Source organism: Rattus norvegicus, chromosome 8 (assembly GCF_036323735.1).
Source record: "Rattus norvegicus strain BN/NHsdMcwi chromosome 8, GRCr8, whole genome shotgun sequence".
NCBI lineage: Eukaryota > Metazoa > Chordata > Mammalia > Rodentia > Muridae > Rattus > Rattus norvegicus.
In genome coordinates this window covers 25,168,816-25,186,147 of record NC_086026.1, presented here as the reverse complement: position 1 = coordinate 25,186,147, position 17,332 = coordinate 25,168,816, and the positions used below count along the sequence as shown (strand labels likewise).

Sequence of the window (17,332 nt, the reverse complement as noted above, 5' to 3'; positions counted from 1 at the left end):
ACAGTGTGTATATATTAATTTACAAACTAATTAATTTTACAAACATTCTTTATACTTTTATTTTGCAGCATATGGATCAATAATGTTCAAAGTTCACTATACAGAACTCTTTATATCATAATTAATGAAATACATGGATTGAAGGAGGCTAAAATTTTCAATATCTTTTAAGGCTGTAATTATGATTATTAACAAAAAAGTTTCCTAATTTAATTAAGGTGTATATTATTTCAATTCAAAATATATTTCAATTAAACTACACATTTAAAAATTAAAGGAGGTCATAAATTTAAGAGTAAAGGGGTTTCCATATTAGAATTTGGAGGTGAGGGATATTTTATGTAAAATACTCCTACATATAATTCCTATAAGTAAAAAATTAAACAAACCAAAGTTAAAATATGCCTATACCCCTAAATCGACAACAAGACCTCGATGATAGGATGCCATTATGCAAAACCAAGTTAAATATGTGGGATTCAGTCACTGAATAGTGGCATATGTGTTTCCACAGCCTGGTAGGATGAAGGTTAAGGATCAGCAGGACACATAAATGGGATGATTAACCTTGACATCCAGAAAAAGAGAGTAGCTGGGATTGTTACACATTGTAGAGTCTAGGTCTCCAGGCATTTATGCATTTCTATCATTAACAACATAATACCAAAGTATGTCTAATGAGATGGCTGGTATATTCAGCCACAAGGGACATAAGAGCTGCAAATTCTCTGATCTTACAACCTGACTCAAGAGGCTTGCCTTACTCATAAAATATATTTTGAATATGTTCTCAGTGTTTATGTGTTTGGCAACAAACTCAAGGTCTCATGTGTAAGTGCTCTCCTTCCTAACAATAGGTGTTCTGTGTCCACCAAATACTGATTTGACTATTCTCCACTTCACAATGAACATAGCAAGGTAATTCAATATACAGGTGATTTCCAATACTTATATCTGAATCTACGTCAAAAAAGTGCATGCAGAAGAAGGTGAGCAATATGAAGTTGCACATAGGAATTTTGCTAACTATAAGAACTGTCTAAGTTCCTTTGCTACCTTAATTTTATTACACAATACTTCCCTCTTACTAAAACAACTTAAGAATTAGTAGTACAAATTTTAGGGAAGATTGTTATAAAATTATCTGTACTTATTTGCATATTTTGGGAGTATAAGGAGAAAGATCATTTTCAGCTTTGTATTCTTTTTTGCTCAAATCAAGATATATTTGTAGACAGAAAAAAAATTGCCATTTGCACCAAGGAAATGTGAGAAAACTGGGAACTTGGATGCAGACACATACCAAGAAAACTATGGATCTGATCTTAGTTCTTCCTCACAAAATTTCAAAATACATTAAATTGTAATACACACATAAATGTTAAAAATTGTCATCAATCACAACTCTCCAGAATTACCATGCATTTTTAGAAAAAAAATTCTGACTATATCAAAGCCAGCTTGAAGAATTTACCAAGCTGCTGCTGCTCTCCCACCTTGTAACAAAATATATTTCTTCTCTTTACAAATCCTTTACAATTACATTTTCCCTTAATTATGGTTTTACAGTGTACATATGGTCACTTTTGTAAACAATATACTTAACAGATGAAGAACAGGAACTTCCATATCAATATAAAACAAATTGGAAAATTTGTATGATCAAAAAATTGTACTCTTTGCATAGTTAAAATTAATAAAATATATTTGTACATTTCATTTTAATCAAAATGTACAGTAAATAGGAAATAAAGTCACTGCCACACCTAATATTCCTATACTAAACTCTAAATTATTGTGCACATTTGAGAAGTAGTTAATTCCATTTCAGAAAATCCAAGAATTTTAACTTTAGGCTTTCACTGTTGGCATATGACCGGTGATCTCATTCTAAATATAAATTCACAATGTTCACTTCCCCTACAACTCAGAGCTGTAGACATTCTATATTTTTGCACCTTTCACCTGGACCCTAGAAATACAAAGCTGTTTTAGGATGGCAGGAAAAATAACCAATAAAATATGATTGAATTTTCCTTATGTTGAATAATATTCTATTTTTTCTAATATGGTTTCTATGTGTTAATCTTTCTTGATTCAAATCTAATAACCTTCAAGCTTTCATTCTATTAACAATTTCAAATAAAGCATGCATTGTGATTTTGATTCAGATTGAGAAAATACTTTTTGAGTTAGAAATGATGCTTGAAGAGTGGTAAATTTATTCATTCCATTACGAATGGAATCCAATGTAGGATATCTAATAGTTCTTTGATGTCATGTATTTATATGCTTTGTGTATCAACAATTCATAATAGTCTCTTGTTTATTTTTATGATTTTTAAGCTTACTTCCCATTGATTTTTCTATTGAGTAATAAGCAAATAAAAATAAATAAAATTTTGAAAAGAATGTTAATATAAGTGATTCTTATTTCATGGTTTCTATTTATGTTTCTGATTTTTAGATTACTTTCCTTATTTGTTAATGTTACATAAATTTTGATAACTTACCACTTCACTTTAACTCTCACAATTTCTTGTCTCTCTCCTACCTCTATTCTTTCCTCACCATTCTACAAAACTCATTTTCTTATGCTATTTTTCAAATTATCTAGTGTTTCTTTTGAATTTTATTCTTAGAATTCTGAAAAATTTATAGGAAAATTGGTATTAAAATACATTGCTGAGCATTCTATGAAGGAATGGTAATAATGTTAGTAGTACATCAGAGTGAAAAATGTGAGATGATTGAGGAAATGAGTATAATTAATTGTTTATGTAAAATAGAAAGCATAATAATGGATAATTATAGACATAGCTTTATTATAAACTAGGGTTCAAAATATCCTAAAATAAATATTTGTGAAGCAGTATCTATAGAAACAACATTTTAGAATCCTTGTGGAAGTAGGTGCATTATGAACCCTCATCACTATAGGTTTTTATAGTGTATACAACAAAGTATTAGGTAATGTGGCCATTGATTTCACCACCTCTACTCATATTCTTCAGGAACACAGAATATAGAAATCAAACATTTGCATCAGGATTTATTCTTCTGGGACTGACAGATGATCCAGAACTGCAGCTCATTCTTTTTGGAATCTTCCTCTTCATGTACCTGGTCACAGTGCTAGGAAACCTCATCATTATCTTGGCTGTAATCCTTGACTCCCACCTCCATACTCCAATGTACTTCTTTCTCTCTAACTTATCCTTTACTGACATCTGCTTCATCACCAGTACTGTCCCAAAGATGCTAGTGAACATCCAGAGAGAGAGCAATGCCATCAGTTACACAGATTGCCTTACACAGATGTACTTTGTTGTTTTTCTTGGTGGAATGGAAAACTTTCTTCTCGCAGCAATGGCTTATGATCGATATGTGGCAATCTGCCATCCACTTAGATACACAGTCATGATGAATCCTAGCATCTGTATTGTACTAACTTTGCTCTCCATACTCAGTAGCATGATAGATGCCCTGCTACATAGTCTGTTGGTGTTGCGACTATCCTTCTGCACATATTTTGAAATTCCCCACTTCTTCTGTGAACTTGCGCATGTAATCAAGCTGTCATGTTCTGACACACTTATCAATAACATAGTCATATACATGGCAACTTTCATATTTGGTGGACTTCCATTTTGGGGCATTATTTTATCTTATGTTAAAATTGTCTCTTCAGTTTTAAAACAGCCTTCAAAAAGACACAGTTACAAGGCCCTTTCCACCTGTGGGTCTCACTTGTTGGTTGTTTCTCTGTTTTATGGTTCAGTGATTGGGGTCTATATCAGCTTTGCAGTGACTGACTCAACTAGAAAGACTGCAGTGGCTTCAGTACTGTATACTGTGGTTCCTCAGATGCTGAACCCCTTTGTGTATAGTCTAAGGAACAAAGATATGAAAGAAGCTATGAGGAAATTAAGTGTTGGTATTGTGTAACAATACAGGTAAACAAAGCTATAGTCACCATTGAAAACTCACTTCTTTCTTCACACATGATTTGTCTTAATGGAATTATATTGATTGTTCTACTGTTAGGTTAAGAAATGCCAAATTTGTAAATTCCCAGAAATATTACTAATAAATAATGTCCTTATTAGGTAACAACCTTTAAAATTGATATATTTAGATAATATTAGTAAATTTTAAAGAGACTCATTGTTTTCAAAACAATATATGAATGTATCTTCTATTGTATGATAACAATATTATAAAAATAATATATTAACAAGCAAAGGTTCACTTTATTTCAAATATTGTGGAGGTAACATATGTCCTAGACTAGAGGCTATGTCTTCTATTGCTCCTTTAAAGAGCATTCTCTTCCTTGGACTGATACCGCGAAAGTAGACATAAAATTGAGGGAGGTAACATCATATGGCAGGACTTAGAGTCATGTAAACAGGATATGTAATTCACTTCCTAGTTGAGAACAAATCTACCTTAAGGTCTAGATGCTAGTTAATAAATGTAATCCTCTATTGCATTATTTGGGAAGTGGGTGAGTCCTAGAAAAGCTTAAACAGTTACACACAAACATACACATACTCACACATATACACAGACATATGTAATTAATAGATATATGTTTGTATAGTTGTATAAAGATGCATATATAAAAGAATGTATACATGCGACAAAATAAAATGAATCTGTGAATTTGAGAGTTTTATTTTATGAAAGGAGTTGTAGGGATAGATACTTAAATATAAAACTCGTGTGTGTGTGTGTGTGTGTGTGTGTGTGTGTTATTTCCTAAACAGAATTCCAATTGCTTATGCTATAAAATCAAGAATTGATAAATGGGACCTCATTAAACTATAAAGATTCTATAATCCAAATAACATAGTAAATAGGACAAATTGGCAACCTATAGATTAGGAAAAAGGCTTCACTAACCCCAGCTCCTATAGAGGGATAATATCTAAAATAAATAAAGAACCCATGAAGCTAAACACCAAGAAACAAAACAACACAATCAGAAATTGGGGAGAGAACTAAGTGGAGAATTCACAACAGACTAATCTCTAAGGGCTGAGAAGTATTTAAAGAAATGTTTAAAATCCTAGTAATCATGGTAATGCAAATCAAAATGACCCTGAGATTTCACTTTATAGCAATGATAATGGCTAAAATAAAAAAAAAATCAGGCGATCACAAGTGTTGTCGAGAATGTGGAGGAGGAGCAATACTCCTCCATTGTTGGTATGATCGTAAACTAGTACAACCACTCTGCAAATCTATCTGGACTTTTGTCAGAAAATTGGAAATAAATCTACCTGAAGACCAAGCTATACCACTCTAGGCTATAAAATCAGAAGATTCCACACCATGCCTTATTTTGATAACAAGAAACTGGAAAGAACCCAGATGTTGAAGAATGGATACAGAAAATATGGCTCATTTACACAATGGAATACTATACATCTATTAAGAGCATTGTCAGTAATTGGGAGGTAGAATCAAAAATGAAGCCCTGAGGGCCAGTCTAAAGAATGGAAACAGGTAAACTTGGGAGGAAGGAGGTGTGGGAACCCTCTAGAATGTACCAGAGACCTGGGAGATCTGAGACTACCAGGACTCAGAGTGAGTGACCATAGATGAAATATCCAATAGTGGGGAGACAGAACTTGTAGACCTCTAGGAGAAAGACAGGGCATCCAGTTGAGAAATGGTGTTGGCATCCCATTGTCAAAAACTCTGTTCCAGAATTGCTCCTGTGTAAAAGAAATGCAGGAACAAAAAATAAGAAAAGGATAAATGAAAGCATGTCTAGTAACAGTACCAAACTGGTATCCACCTCAAAAGTAGTCTCTAAGGCCTGACACTATTATTGACCCTATTGTGTGATAAAGCCTAGCTTGGTGCCTTCCAAGAGGCCCAAAAAGCAGCTGAAGGAGCTTTTACACCCAACCAATGGACAGAAGACAGGAACCTATGAAGTTGACTTAAGGAAATGTTGGAAGAAGCTGAGAAGTAGAGCAACCCTTTCAGAAGACTAGCAGTCTCCAATAACTTGGACTCCCAAGATCTCTCAGAAAATGTATGAAGAGATGGTTTCATATATGGAAATCCATCAATGTAATCCACTATATAAACAAACTCAAAGATAAAAACCACATGATCATTTCATTATATGCTGAGAAAGCATTTGACAAAATTCAACCCCTTCACGATAAAAGTCCTGGAAAGAACAGTAATTCAAGGCCCATAAATAAACATAGTAAACATAAGCCATATACAGCAAACAAGTAGCTAACATTAAAATAAATGGAAAGAAACATGAAGTAATCCCACTAAAATTAGGGACTAGACAAGGCTGTCCACTCTCTCCCTACTTTTTCAATATAGTTCTCAAAGTCCTAATCAGAGCAATCAGACAACAAAATGAGGTCAAGGGGATACAAATTGGAAAGGAAGAAGTTAAAATATCACTATTTGCAAATGAGAATATACTTAAGTGACCCCAAAAGTTCCACCAGAGAAGTACTAAGCCTGATAAACAACTTCAGTAAAGTGGCTTGCTGTAAAATTAATTCAAACAAGACAGTAGTCTTCATCTACACAAAAGATAAATAGACTGAGAAATTAGGGAAATGACACCCTTCATAATAGTCCCTAATAATATAAGATACGTTGGTGAGACTTTAACCAAGCAAGTAAAAGATCTGTAGGAGAACTTCAAGTCTCTGAAGAAAGAAACTGAAGATCTTAGAAGATGGAAAGATTTCCCCTGCTCATGGACTGGCAGGATTAATATAGTAAAAATAGCCATTTTATCAAAAGAGTTCTACAGATTCAATGCAATCCCCATCATAATTCCAATTCAATTCTTCATAGATTTAGACAGAACAACTTGCAAATTCATTTGGAATAAAAAAAACCTAGGATAGCTAAAACTATTCTCAACAATAAAAGGACTTCCAGGGATAATCACCATTCCAGACTTCAAGCATATTACAGAGCAATATAGATAAAAACTATATGGGATTAGTACAGAGACTGGCAGATAGACCAGTGGAATAGAGTTGAAGACCCAGAAATGAACCCAAACACCTATAATCACTTGACTTTTGACAAAGGAGCCAAAACCATCCAATGGAAAAAAGATAGCATTTTCAGCAAATGGTGCTGGTTCAACTGGAGGTCAACATGTAGAATGCAAATCGATCCATTCTTATCGCCCTGTACAAAGTTTAAGTTCAGTGGATCAAAGACCTACACATCAAACCAGATACATTCAAATGAATAGAAGAAAGAGTGGGGAAAATTTCCTGAACAAAACACCAATGGCTTATGGTCTAAGATCAAGAATTGACAAATGGTATCTCATAGAACTGCAAAGCTTCTGTAAGGCAAAGGACACTGTTGTTATTACAAAATGGCAACCAACAGATTGGGAAAAGATCTCTACCATACCTACAAATGATAGAGGGCTAATATCCAAAATATACAAAGAACTCACAAAGTTAGACTGCAGAGAGACAAATAACCCTATTAAAAATGGGGGCACCAGTGGAAGGGGTAACCCTTGGTCTGGCAAAGACTGGAACCCCAGTGTATAGGATTGTTGTGGGGGGGTGGTAGTTGGGGTAGATGGGGAGTGGAACACCCATATAGAAGAGGAGGTGGAGGAGTTAGGAGGATGATGGCCTGGAAACCATGAAAGGGAATAACATTTGAATTCAGAGCTGAGGAATATCAAATGGCTGAGAAGCCTCTAAAGAAATGTTCAACATCTTTAGTCATAAGGGAAATGCAAATCAAAACCAATCTGAGATTCCACGTCACACCAGTCATAATGTATTAGGTAAAAAACTCAAGCAATACCAGATTCTGGTGAGGATGTGGATAAATAGAAACACTCCTCTATTTTTGGTGGGATTGAAGACTGGTACAACCATTCTGGAAATCAGTCTGGACGTTCCTCAGAAAAGTGTACATTGTGCTACCTGAGGACCGAGCTGTACCTCTCATGGGAATATACCCAAAAGATGCTTCAATATACACCAAAGATACATGCTCCACTATATTCATAGCAGCCTTATTTATAATAGACAGAAGTTGGAAAGAACCCAGGTAACCTTCAACAGAGGAGTGGATACAGCAAATGTGGTACATTTACACAATGGTGTACTATTTAGCGATCAAAAACAATGACTTCACGATATTCATAGGCAAATGGATGGAACTAGAAAATATCGTCCTGAGTGGCGAAACCCAATCACAGAAAAGTACATATGGTATGCACTGATTGATAAGTGGATATTACCCCAAATGCTTGAATTACCCAAGATGAACAGACCACATGAAACTCAAGAAGGATAACCAAAATGCAGATGCTTCACGCCTTCTTTAAAAGGGGAATAAAAATACCCATAGGAGGGGATAGGGAGGCAAAGTTTAGAACAGAGACTGAATGAACGGTCATTCAGAGCCTGTCCCACATGGTGCCTACATTATATATGCACACACACACACACACACACACACACACACACACACACACACACACACACACACACACACAGCGCCACCAAACTAGATAAGATGGATGAAGCTAAGAAGTGCAAGCTGACAGGAACTGGATGTAGATCTCTCCTGAGAGACACAGCCAGAATATATCAAATACAGAGGTAAATGGCAGCAGTAAAACGCTGAACTCAGAATGGAACCACTGTTGAAGGAATCAGAGAAAGGACTGAAAGAGCTGAAGGGTCTTGAGACCCCATAAGAACATGCCAATCAACCAGAGCTTCCAGGGACTGAGCTACTACCCAAAGACAATGCATGGACTGACCCTGGGCTCCAAATTCATAGGTAGCAATGAATTGCCTCTTAGGGGCACCAGTGGAAGGGGAAGCCCTTGGTCCTGCCAAAGCTGGACCCCCAGTGTACAGGATTGTTGGGGGGTTGGTAATGGTGGGTGGATTGGGAGGGGAAACACCCATATAGAAGGGGAGAAGAATGATGGCCTGGAAACCAGGGAAGGGACTAGCATTTGAAATGTAAATAAGAAATACCAAATTTAATAAAAATGGAAGAAAAACATGCACCACAAACCAGGCAGAAAACACTAGCTGATATGAGGTTCTCATCACATATATTGCAGAGGACTGACTCTTCTTGCTTAGTGAGAGAAAGACATCACCCTGGAGAGAATTGAGGCCCCAGGGAATGGGGAGATCTGGTGGGTTGTAGGAGGAGGTGAGGATATCCTGCTGGAGATGGCTGAGGAGGAATGCAATGAGGAACCATTGGATCATGACTGGGACTTGAGTTTAAAAAATTAGTAGTAATATATTTTTAAAACTGACTATAGTTATATGTATATATTTTTACAAATGTTTTACAATATATTTTACAAATGTTTAGTGTCATTTTATTATATAATATCCTGCTTATATCTAGGATGGTTATATTTCCTCCTATTGTTGATAGAAAAGCAATAAACATGGATATGTCACTTTTTCTGACAAGGATATAGACTTGTAGCTGTAGTATAAGTTGATGCTCAGGATGGAGGAAAATTTATTTTATTTCATTTTGTATTTAAGAGTGTTTTGTCTTCATGTCAAACCTTACATTTAGTAAAATCAAATTTAAAATAAGAATTCTAGTATGCCTAGGTTACAACATATGAGAAATTGGATATGAAAGAAGTAGCGATTGATGGACAGTTCATTAGAATAGATAGTAATTTCACAAAATATTTAGGAGTTGATTCAGATTCATTACAATGTACAGTGGTAAGGTAGATTGAACTGAAACTCTTGGCTTAATAGGAGCTCTATTTTTAGAAAAGGCTGAATGTCCTTGATTGCTGGCATGCAGATATCTTTTTTTAAAGGACTAAAAAATTCAGAAGGGTACAAAAGAAGCAAAGAGAAAGAAGCACCACCAACACGATTATTACCACTACTACCACCTCCACGACAATAACCAGCATCACAGAAGCAAAATTGAATTGAAGGTGAAGAAAAGTGAGACTTTAATCTGTATATTGAATGAGGAATTTAAGGGTAGGTATCTTTGTATCATTTCTTAATAGTGAGGAAATCTATTTATTAAACTTTGGTCTGCCATTCGATTGTGTACATCTTTGTCATTTTGAGAAATGTTCTATTTCTAATAAATTCAGATATTTTATCTTGAAGACATTTAAACTTTTCAAATGTCACCTCTGTTTCAATTTTGATGATATGTTTTATTTCCTTATTCATTGGTGTGTTACATTTGCTGATTAGTACATGATGCATAAACACCGAGTCTCTGGAAGAAATCATAATTGATCACTATGCAGAATTGTTTCATTCGTATTTATGCTTTTAAATTTTTATTTATACATGTAATTTGTCTTAATAATAGATACTTCTTAAACTTTTTCTGTTTCCTAGGGCATATCATCACACATCAACATTAATTTATATCTTCTTTTAAAATGCTTAATTATGCATATTTTTCATTAAAATAAAAAGAAAAACGTTAATATATTCCTCAATCCTTGTATTTTGGTAAAAACATAAAAATACCAAAATACATAAACACTAAAAGTTTCACAGTTAAGTACAGTATGAAACATCATCTCTACATATAAAAATATAGATGCAACTACATTTTATTTTATATACATATACATATGTATATATATAATAGAGAGAGAGAGAGGAAGAAACAGAGACAAAGATTTCTTTTTTACATTTCTTTCAACATTTCTTGAAAATGAATTGGATTAAAATTAATTATTATGTCATTCATTAAAAAGTATTATTGTCTTTAAGATTTAAGAAAGATTAAAAAATTGAGACAATAGTGAAAATTAGATAATAGATATTTTAATTATGGTCTTGTCTGTGTTTGAAACTGAATATAAAATATGTAGACTTTCTTTCTAAAATTTAATATTCACAAATGGATATTCAGTGAAATTTAGTAGTGCAGATCTTGAAAATATGAATAATTATAATGTGAAGATATAATAAAGAAACGTGAGTATGGTAATTTTACCATCAGAGGTCCGACAATCAGTGATGGCATAGTCTTACTTCTGAGTGTACATTTAATGTATCATTGCCCTTTTGAGGTTAGAGTAATAGTGAAAGAAATGAGTATAATGACATGCTTTGGATATTGATCCCATAGGATACATGAATTATAAGAGTTAGACTATGACTGCCTCATTAATTTTGTCGTTATAAGAATGCACGGGAACATAGTGTATAAAAGTGCCTCATTTCCTCAGGAGGTTGTTGAATCAACTGATAGGTCTATGTGCTGGGAGCAAACTATGAGAAGCACCCAAGTATGACTTTCAACTTTGCGGTTAGTGAAGAGAGCCAGAGACATCACTTTCTCAGTCAATTATTTGGTGATGATAATGGGTGTTTTCATACAGTTATATTAGGAAAAAAGTGAAGAAAGAGCACATATAAAATTACTTCTCCATTTAACTGACAATCTCTTAAAAATTCTCAAAATAAGTTTGTTATGACACATACTTAACTTTCATTAATATAGGCTTATAATTTTCACCAGAGTAGGACACCATTTGTGCTGGGAAGAAATCTACCTTTCTTCAATTTTTATAATACTTTAAAATTATTCTGAAGTGTTTTTTCCAAAATAAATAATTGTTAGTAAAGAGATTTTTGAGATGCACATTTGTTTAATAGGTTTTCCACAAAAGTATTTCTATAGCTTATGTGGCTAAAGAATTGAATATTTCAATCCTTACTGTTATAGTTACAAGTAGGTAGAAGATCAAATGTTGTAGTTTCTTTTTTATTTAGAGATGTGTTCTAACATGACTCTCTCTCCTCTCTCTCTCTCTCTCTCTCTCTCTCTCTCTCTCTCTCTCTCTCTCTCTCTGTGTGTGTGTGTGTGTGTGTGTGTGTGTATGTGTCTGTACATCTGTATGACTAATGATTTTCTGATCACAAGGAAATTAGTCCAAAACTTCATATAAATCCACATTCTTAATTAATTTATTTTCCCAGAAACTCTTTCCAAGTGCGGTCACATTTTGAGGATTAGAAGGCTATCGATTGACCATATGGATTCTAAAAAGAACATCAGTTCATGACAGTGAGTAACTTCTGTTGTCCTTTCTTGTTTTAAACAAAACTTTCCATAAAATGTTTATAATACCAATTGGAAATACTTCAAATATCCTGTGGGAAAATGGAGGCATTCAGAAGGTCTTACATTGCTGATTAAGCCTTCCTTTTTCATTACTAAAAGTATCACTCTTTGAACAGGAGTATCATTGACAGTGTAACTCAAAATAACAGTGGCAGTATGTTGGGTATCTCCTTAGCAGTCTTGAATTTAACTAGGATACTACGATATATTGTTGTATGATAACAAGCCACTTGGAAAGCTAGAATCCAAACCTAAAAGATCCTGTTGAAAAAAAATAGGTTTAGTGCTATATCTCTAGCCCTGTGCAGGGTATTTTTTTTTATCACTGAGAGATAATTAGAATTACCTTTGTTGGAGGCTTTTCCTGAAACAATAAATTCAAATCTTCTTCTCCCTTAAGAGCCAATCCAATTGGACTACCTGTACAAGAAATGGCACTGCAAAGTTGTGAGTGCAGAAAACAATCAAAGTAAAATATTATGAATCCTACAAAAATAGATTGACATCATGGTAAATCATTATTTCAACTCTTATCCCTTGAGAATTCCTTATACATTTTTGTTATTAATTCTTATTTTACACATAGGAACTAATTTAGCTGAAATGAAAAGCTGAAAAAAGAAAAATGAAAAATTCTGGTAACAAATAAATGGAAACTTATTTATTTTTACATTTATCAATGTTGACACTAGTATGTGTCATGTATTATTAAACGAAGGGATAAAATACCAAACATTTATTTATTTTCTCACTAGGCTTCACGTTTATTTTTTGTCCCACCATCCAAAAATCCTACCAACTTGATATGATAGCTTCTATAATACTTTGCTTGAATTGTTAGTAGGTATTGTTAGTAGTCATCACAATTTAGGAAATGTAATTATATTCTGCCTTTGTAGGAGAATATGATATTACTTAAACTTAATGAAAGCTATCTAAATATATCATTATCAAGGAGATAAAAGTATTAAATATTGTAATTCTGGTATACAGAGTAAGTTACTGGTGATATAAAATGCATAATGCAACAGATTTTACAATTATTTAAAAGAAATACAATTAAGCATGAGAAGTTTGAGCTGGAGAGATGGCTCAGTGGTTAAGAGCACCGACTGCTCTTTCAGAGGTCATGAGTTCAAATTCCATCAACTGGGGTGTCTGAGGACAGTTACAATGTACTTGAATATGAATAAATAATTCTTTTAAAAATGGACTTTTACTTTTTTTAGAAAAGGATGAAGTTTGTATAAAAGGTTTATAAAACAGCAGTAGGGGATTTCCTGAGTAAGGAGGAAAATTAAGGTTACTACAAGTTGATGACAAGTGGTACTTCAAACTTGACTATATTATTTTTTGAGATAAGCTATCTTATAAAAGAAAATTGAAAATATGGAATTTTGGATATTAATTTTCATGTAGACAATTTTGTAATTTTTATTATAAGTAATAATCAAATATGAAAAATATTAGCTTTTACATGTTTAAAATTTCTTTAAAATTTCTTATCATGTAGGTTTTTTATAGAATATAATTCCTGGGTGAAAAATTTATGATCTATACTTAAAATATGTTTAATAAAATATTTAAATAACTTTTATATTTATACATCCTGTCACATATGCAGACTAATTAAATATTGGAGTGAGTAGATAGTGCATATTTTGCTACCTACATAAAGAATATTCTCAGAGATAGTGTAGTGGAATTATTGTAGGTCATGCCTAAAAAATAACATCTTCTTATTTCCTGCTTCCAGTTAATTCTGTCTGCTTCATGGTTGTGGTTGCAAATGTGATCTAACCTCTAAATATCCCTGCTCCGTTCCTGATGTTTACTGTCATGTGTCTCTTCATCTCTAACTATGATGGAATTTTATTTCTCTGTAACCTTAAGCTCAAAGTAAATATTTTCTTTCATAAGTCATTTTGGTTTGGGTGTTTTATTATAACCAGAGAAAAATAAATCATGTGAACTTCTTGTCCTTTGTTACAATTTTGGAACCAGGGTAAGGCAGGAGTAAAAACTAGTTATAGATTAAAACAGAATGAAGGAGACTTAGAATCATTATATTTTTCAACCTGCAAAAGTTCTGTTTATCAAATTAATGAATGAGTAAACAGAATTGATAGCAGGAACTGGTTCTGCAATTTGGTGAGTAGTTCAGAAAATCCGTAGGCATGCCCATTGCTTTAGATAAACAGATTTACTATGCTGTTTATGATTTATTTTTGTTTTCTTGTTCTCTTTATATTTCTTAGATATGGATGACTTCTCAAATCAATGACATGCCTCATTCTTTGGAATAGTATCATTTGCCACTATATTTTGAAATGTTCATTATTCATTGAAGAGAACTGAAATTTAAAGTATAAGGAAAAGAAGCCTGGAGGATAAATGCGTAAAAATGTTAATTACTAATGTCATTTACACTATGACTAAGGCATCCTGGAAAATTAAAGGACTAGCTTTCAAGCTTCAAATATATCACGTTCAGTGACATTACTTGCAAAATGCATTAATAATGTCATTTCAAAGAATTTGTGAAAACTAAGGACAAGATGTTAGAGAAATTTTCAAATTCAACATACATTAATGAAACTTTATCATTACCCAACAAAATTTAGGTACTTTGTAACCTATTCATTTTGGAAATATTCAGTGGGAACATGGAATTTTCAAACCAATCAGGTATTTCTGAATTTTTCCTTATTGGACTGACATATGCTCCTGACATCCAGTCATTTATCTTCGGCTTGTTCCTGTGTATATATTTTGTTACCATTTTTGGAAACATTCTCATTATCTTGGCTGTAATCTTGGACTATCACCTCCATACACCCATGTACTTTTTTATTGCCAATCTGTCCTTTACTGACATCTGTATATGCACAACAATAATCCCAAAAATGCTGTTGAACATCAAAACACAGAATCAGAGCATTACCTACACAGGCTGCCTGTCCCAGGTGTGTTTTGTACTGATTTTTGGTGGCTTAGAAAGTTGTCTACTTGCTGTGATGGCCTATGATCGTTACTTGGCCATAGTTCATCCTCTGAGGTACACAGTTATTATGAATCCTTGTCACTGTGTACTGCTGGCTTTACTCTCTCTGATCATCAGTACCATGAATGCACTACTACATAGTCTGATGTTATTAAAACTGTCTTTCTGCACAGATCAGAATATCCTTCACTTCTTCTGTGAACTTGTACAAGTCATTAAACATGCCTGCTCAGATACTTTCATCAATAACCTTCTTATTTACACAGTGACTAGTGTATTTGCTGGTGTTCCTCTTGCTGGGATTATTTTCTCTTATATTCAAATTGTGTCCTCCATTCTTAAGATTTCATCTATCCAGGGACGAAATAAAGCCTTTTCTACTTGTGGATCTCATCTTTCAGTAGTATCTTTATTCTACGGAACAGCTTTTGGAGTATATATGAGTTCTGCAGTTTCTGACTCTTCTGTTAAGAATATAGTTTTTTCTATTATGTATATTGTGGTCCCTCAAATGCTGAACCCTTTCATATACAGTTTGAGGAACAGAGAAATGAAGCAAGCCATGAGGCACCTTCTCTTTTCTGTTGTCACCTCCATAAGTTGAATTTACAGAAGTAGTAAGATTGACAGAAACCATGGGGAACTGAAGTAACTAACTTCTTTATTATTAAGTCCTTTAAATTGTCTAAATATATTTCTATGTGGTACTAAAATTCGACAGTTTTTTTTTACTTTGAAGTTCCATAATTAATTTGATTAATGTAACAGTTAATAGCATATGTGTATTTTGCAAATAATGATGAACAACTTTTAGGTAAAGCAATCTTTATAAAGCCATGCTACCAAAAACTTTATGTTAATAATTTTACAATTTAACATTTTTATATTATATGTGTGGCTTCAAATTATTTTGTGCTATATTCTTTGTTTTTAAAGCTATTATTCCTCAAAGAGAAAGAAATATTATCACATATATTGAGGATATAAAACTGTTTAATCATTGTTAATATTTCTTGGTTTTTGAATGCATAGATCCAGGAATTAGGGCTTTTTTAACTTCAACATCAATTCATGTTTTGGGGGGATTTGTCTGTTTGTTCTTAATTTTTATAGAAGTTCTAGGTATTTTATATAGACATGGTATACCCAAACTGAGGTGTGTAAACAATTTGTCTAGTTTGTTCTTTACCAGAGACCTCTCAATAAGGTCAAACTATGTGAGTTAATGCTTACCATGAAAATAATAGCTCCCATTGGAATGCGCATCAATTGTGAATGAAATTTCCATAGAGAGAGTATGTGCTATACTTGGGTACAAAATAAATGGCATCTAAAATCTAAGATACATTTAAGATAAGCTAGACTATACGTGTGATCTTTAAATGTAATTCCATGTACTCCTATACAGAAATTGTGATATACAGAAAGGAATATAAGATTTATTCCACAACAAGAATGGAGATATTATGATTTTTAGTGAGAATTTACATTCTTGTAGAAAGACTCTGTATCAGGATAGACGTAAAGTAGTGCAGCGGCAAATTAAATAGAGAAACAAAGACAGTGGTTGTGATCAGAGTGTATAATTGAGGATGAATTATAACTGAGGATGAATAGTTACGAACAAATATAATTAAATTTATACATGATTGTTATATTAAGAATAAAAGAATATTCATCTGCTTGCAAAATAATGACTGCAAGATTAGATTAATCTTTCTATATGGCTCAAACTCTTGGTTTTAATGATGAGAACCACTGATTTAGTCCAACCATCATTATAGGTAATTTTATAGTATATTAAAATTTGTATATATGGTAATTTTAAGAAGAATAATGGATGTTTACATATGTGCTATTTTCTTTTTTTTTTTGTGGTTCTTTTTTTTCGGAGCTGGGGACCGAACCCAGGGCCTTGCGCTTCCTAGGCAAGCGCTCTACCACTGAGCTAAATCTCCAGCCCCGATTTTCTATATATAATTTATATTCCTTTTTCAAAAAAATTCAGTTAATGATATTGGAAAAATTTAAACAGCCTTTACTTAAACTTAATAACTAATGTTGAAGAAAATATTAAAATGACATCTGCATTTACCAATATACAAGAAAACTAAAGTTCTTAAATATGGAATTTATTTTAAATAGAAACAAATGGGATCACATTTCTACCCACGAAAT

The 17,332-nt window shown here is 33.1% G+C and overlaps 2 protein-coding genes across 2 annotated transcripts; both read left to right on the top strand.

The window, feature by feature from the left end:
* The first annotated feature begins 2,973 nt into the window (after window positions 1-2,973).
* On the top strand, window positions 2,974-3,948 carry Or7g26 (olfactory receptor family 7 subfamily G member 26). Its single transcript, NM_001000427.1, has one exon. The coding sequence runs from the start codon at window positions 2,974-2,976 to the stop codon at window positions 3,946-3,948; it is 975 nt and encodes a 324-aa protein (NP_001000427.1).
* Window positions 3,949-14,816: 10,868 nt separating this feature from the next.
* Or7g25 (olfactory receptor family 7 subfamily G member 25) lies at window positions 14,817-15,758 on the top strand. The gene has a single exon (NM_001001080.1). The coding sequence runs from the start codon at window positions 14,817-14,819 to the stop codon at window positions 15,756-15,758; it is 942 nt and encodes a 313-aa protein (NP_001001080.1).
* The last annotated feature ends 1,574 nt before the right edge of the window (window positions 15,759-17,332 follow it).

Excerpts from the sequence above, each read along its gene's own strand:
- Or7g26 (NM_001000427.1), top strand. The coding sequence starts at position 2,974 with ATGTGGCCATTGATTTCACCACCTCTACTCATATTCTTCAGGAACACA.
- Or7g25 (NM_001001080.1), top strand. The coding sequence starts at position 14,817 with ATGGAATTTTCAAACCAATCAGGTATTTCTGAATTTTTCCTTATTGGA.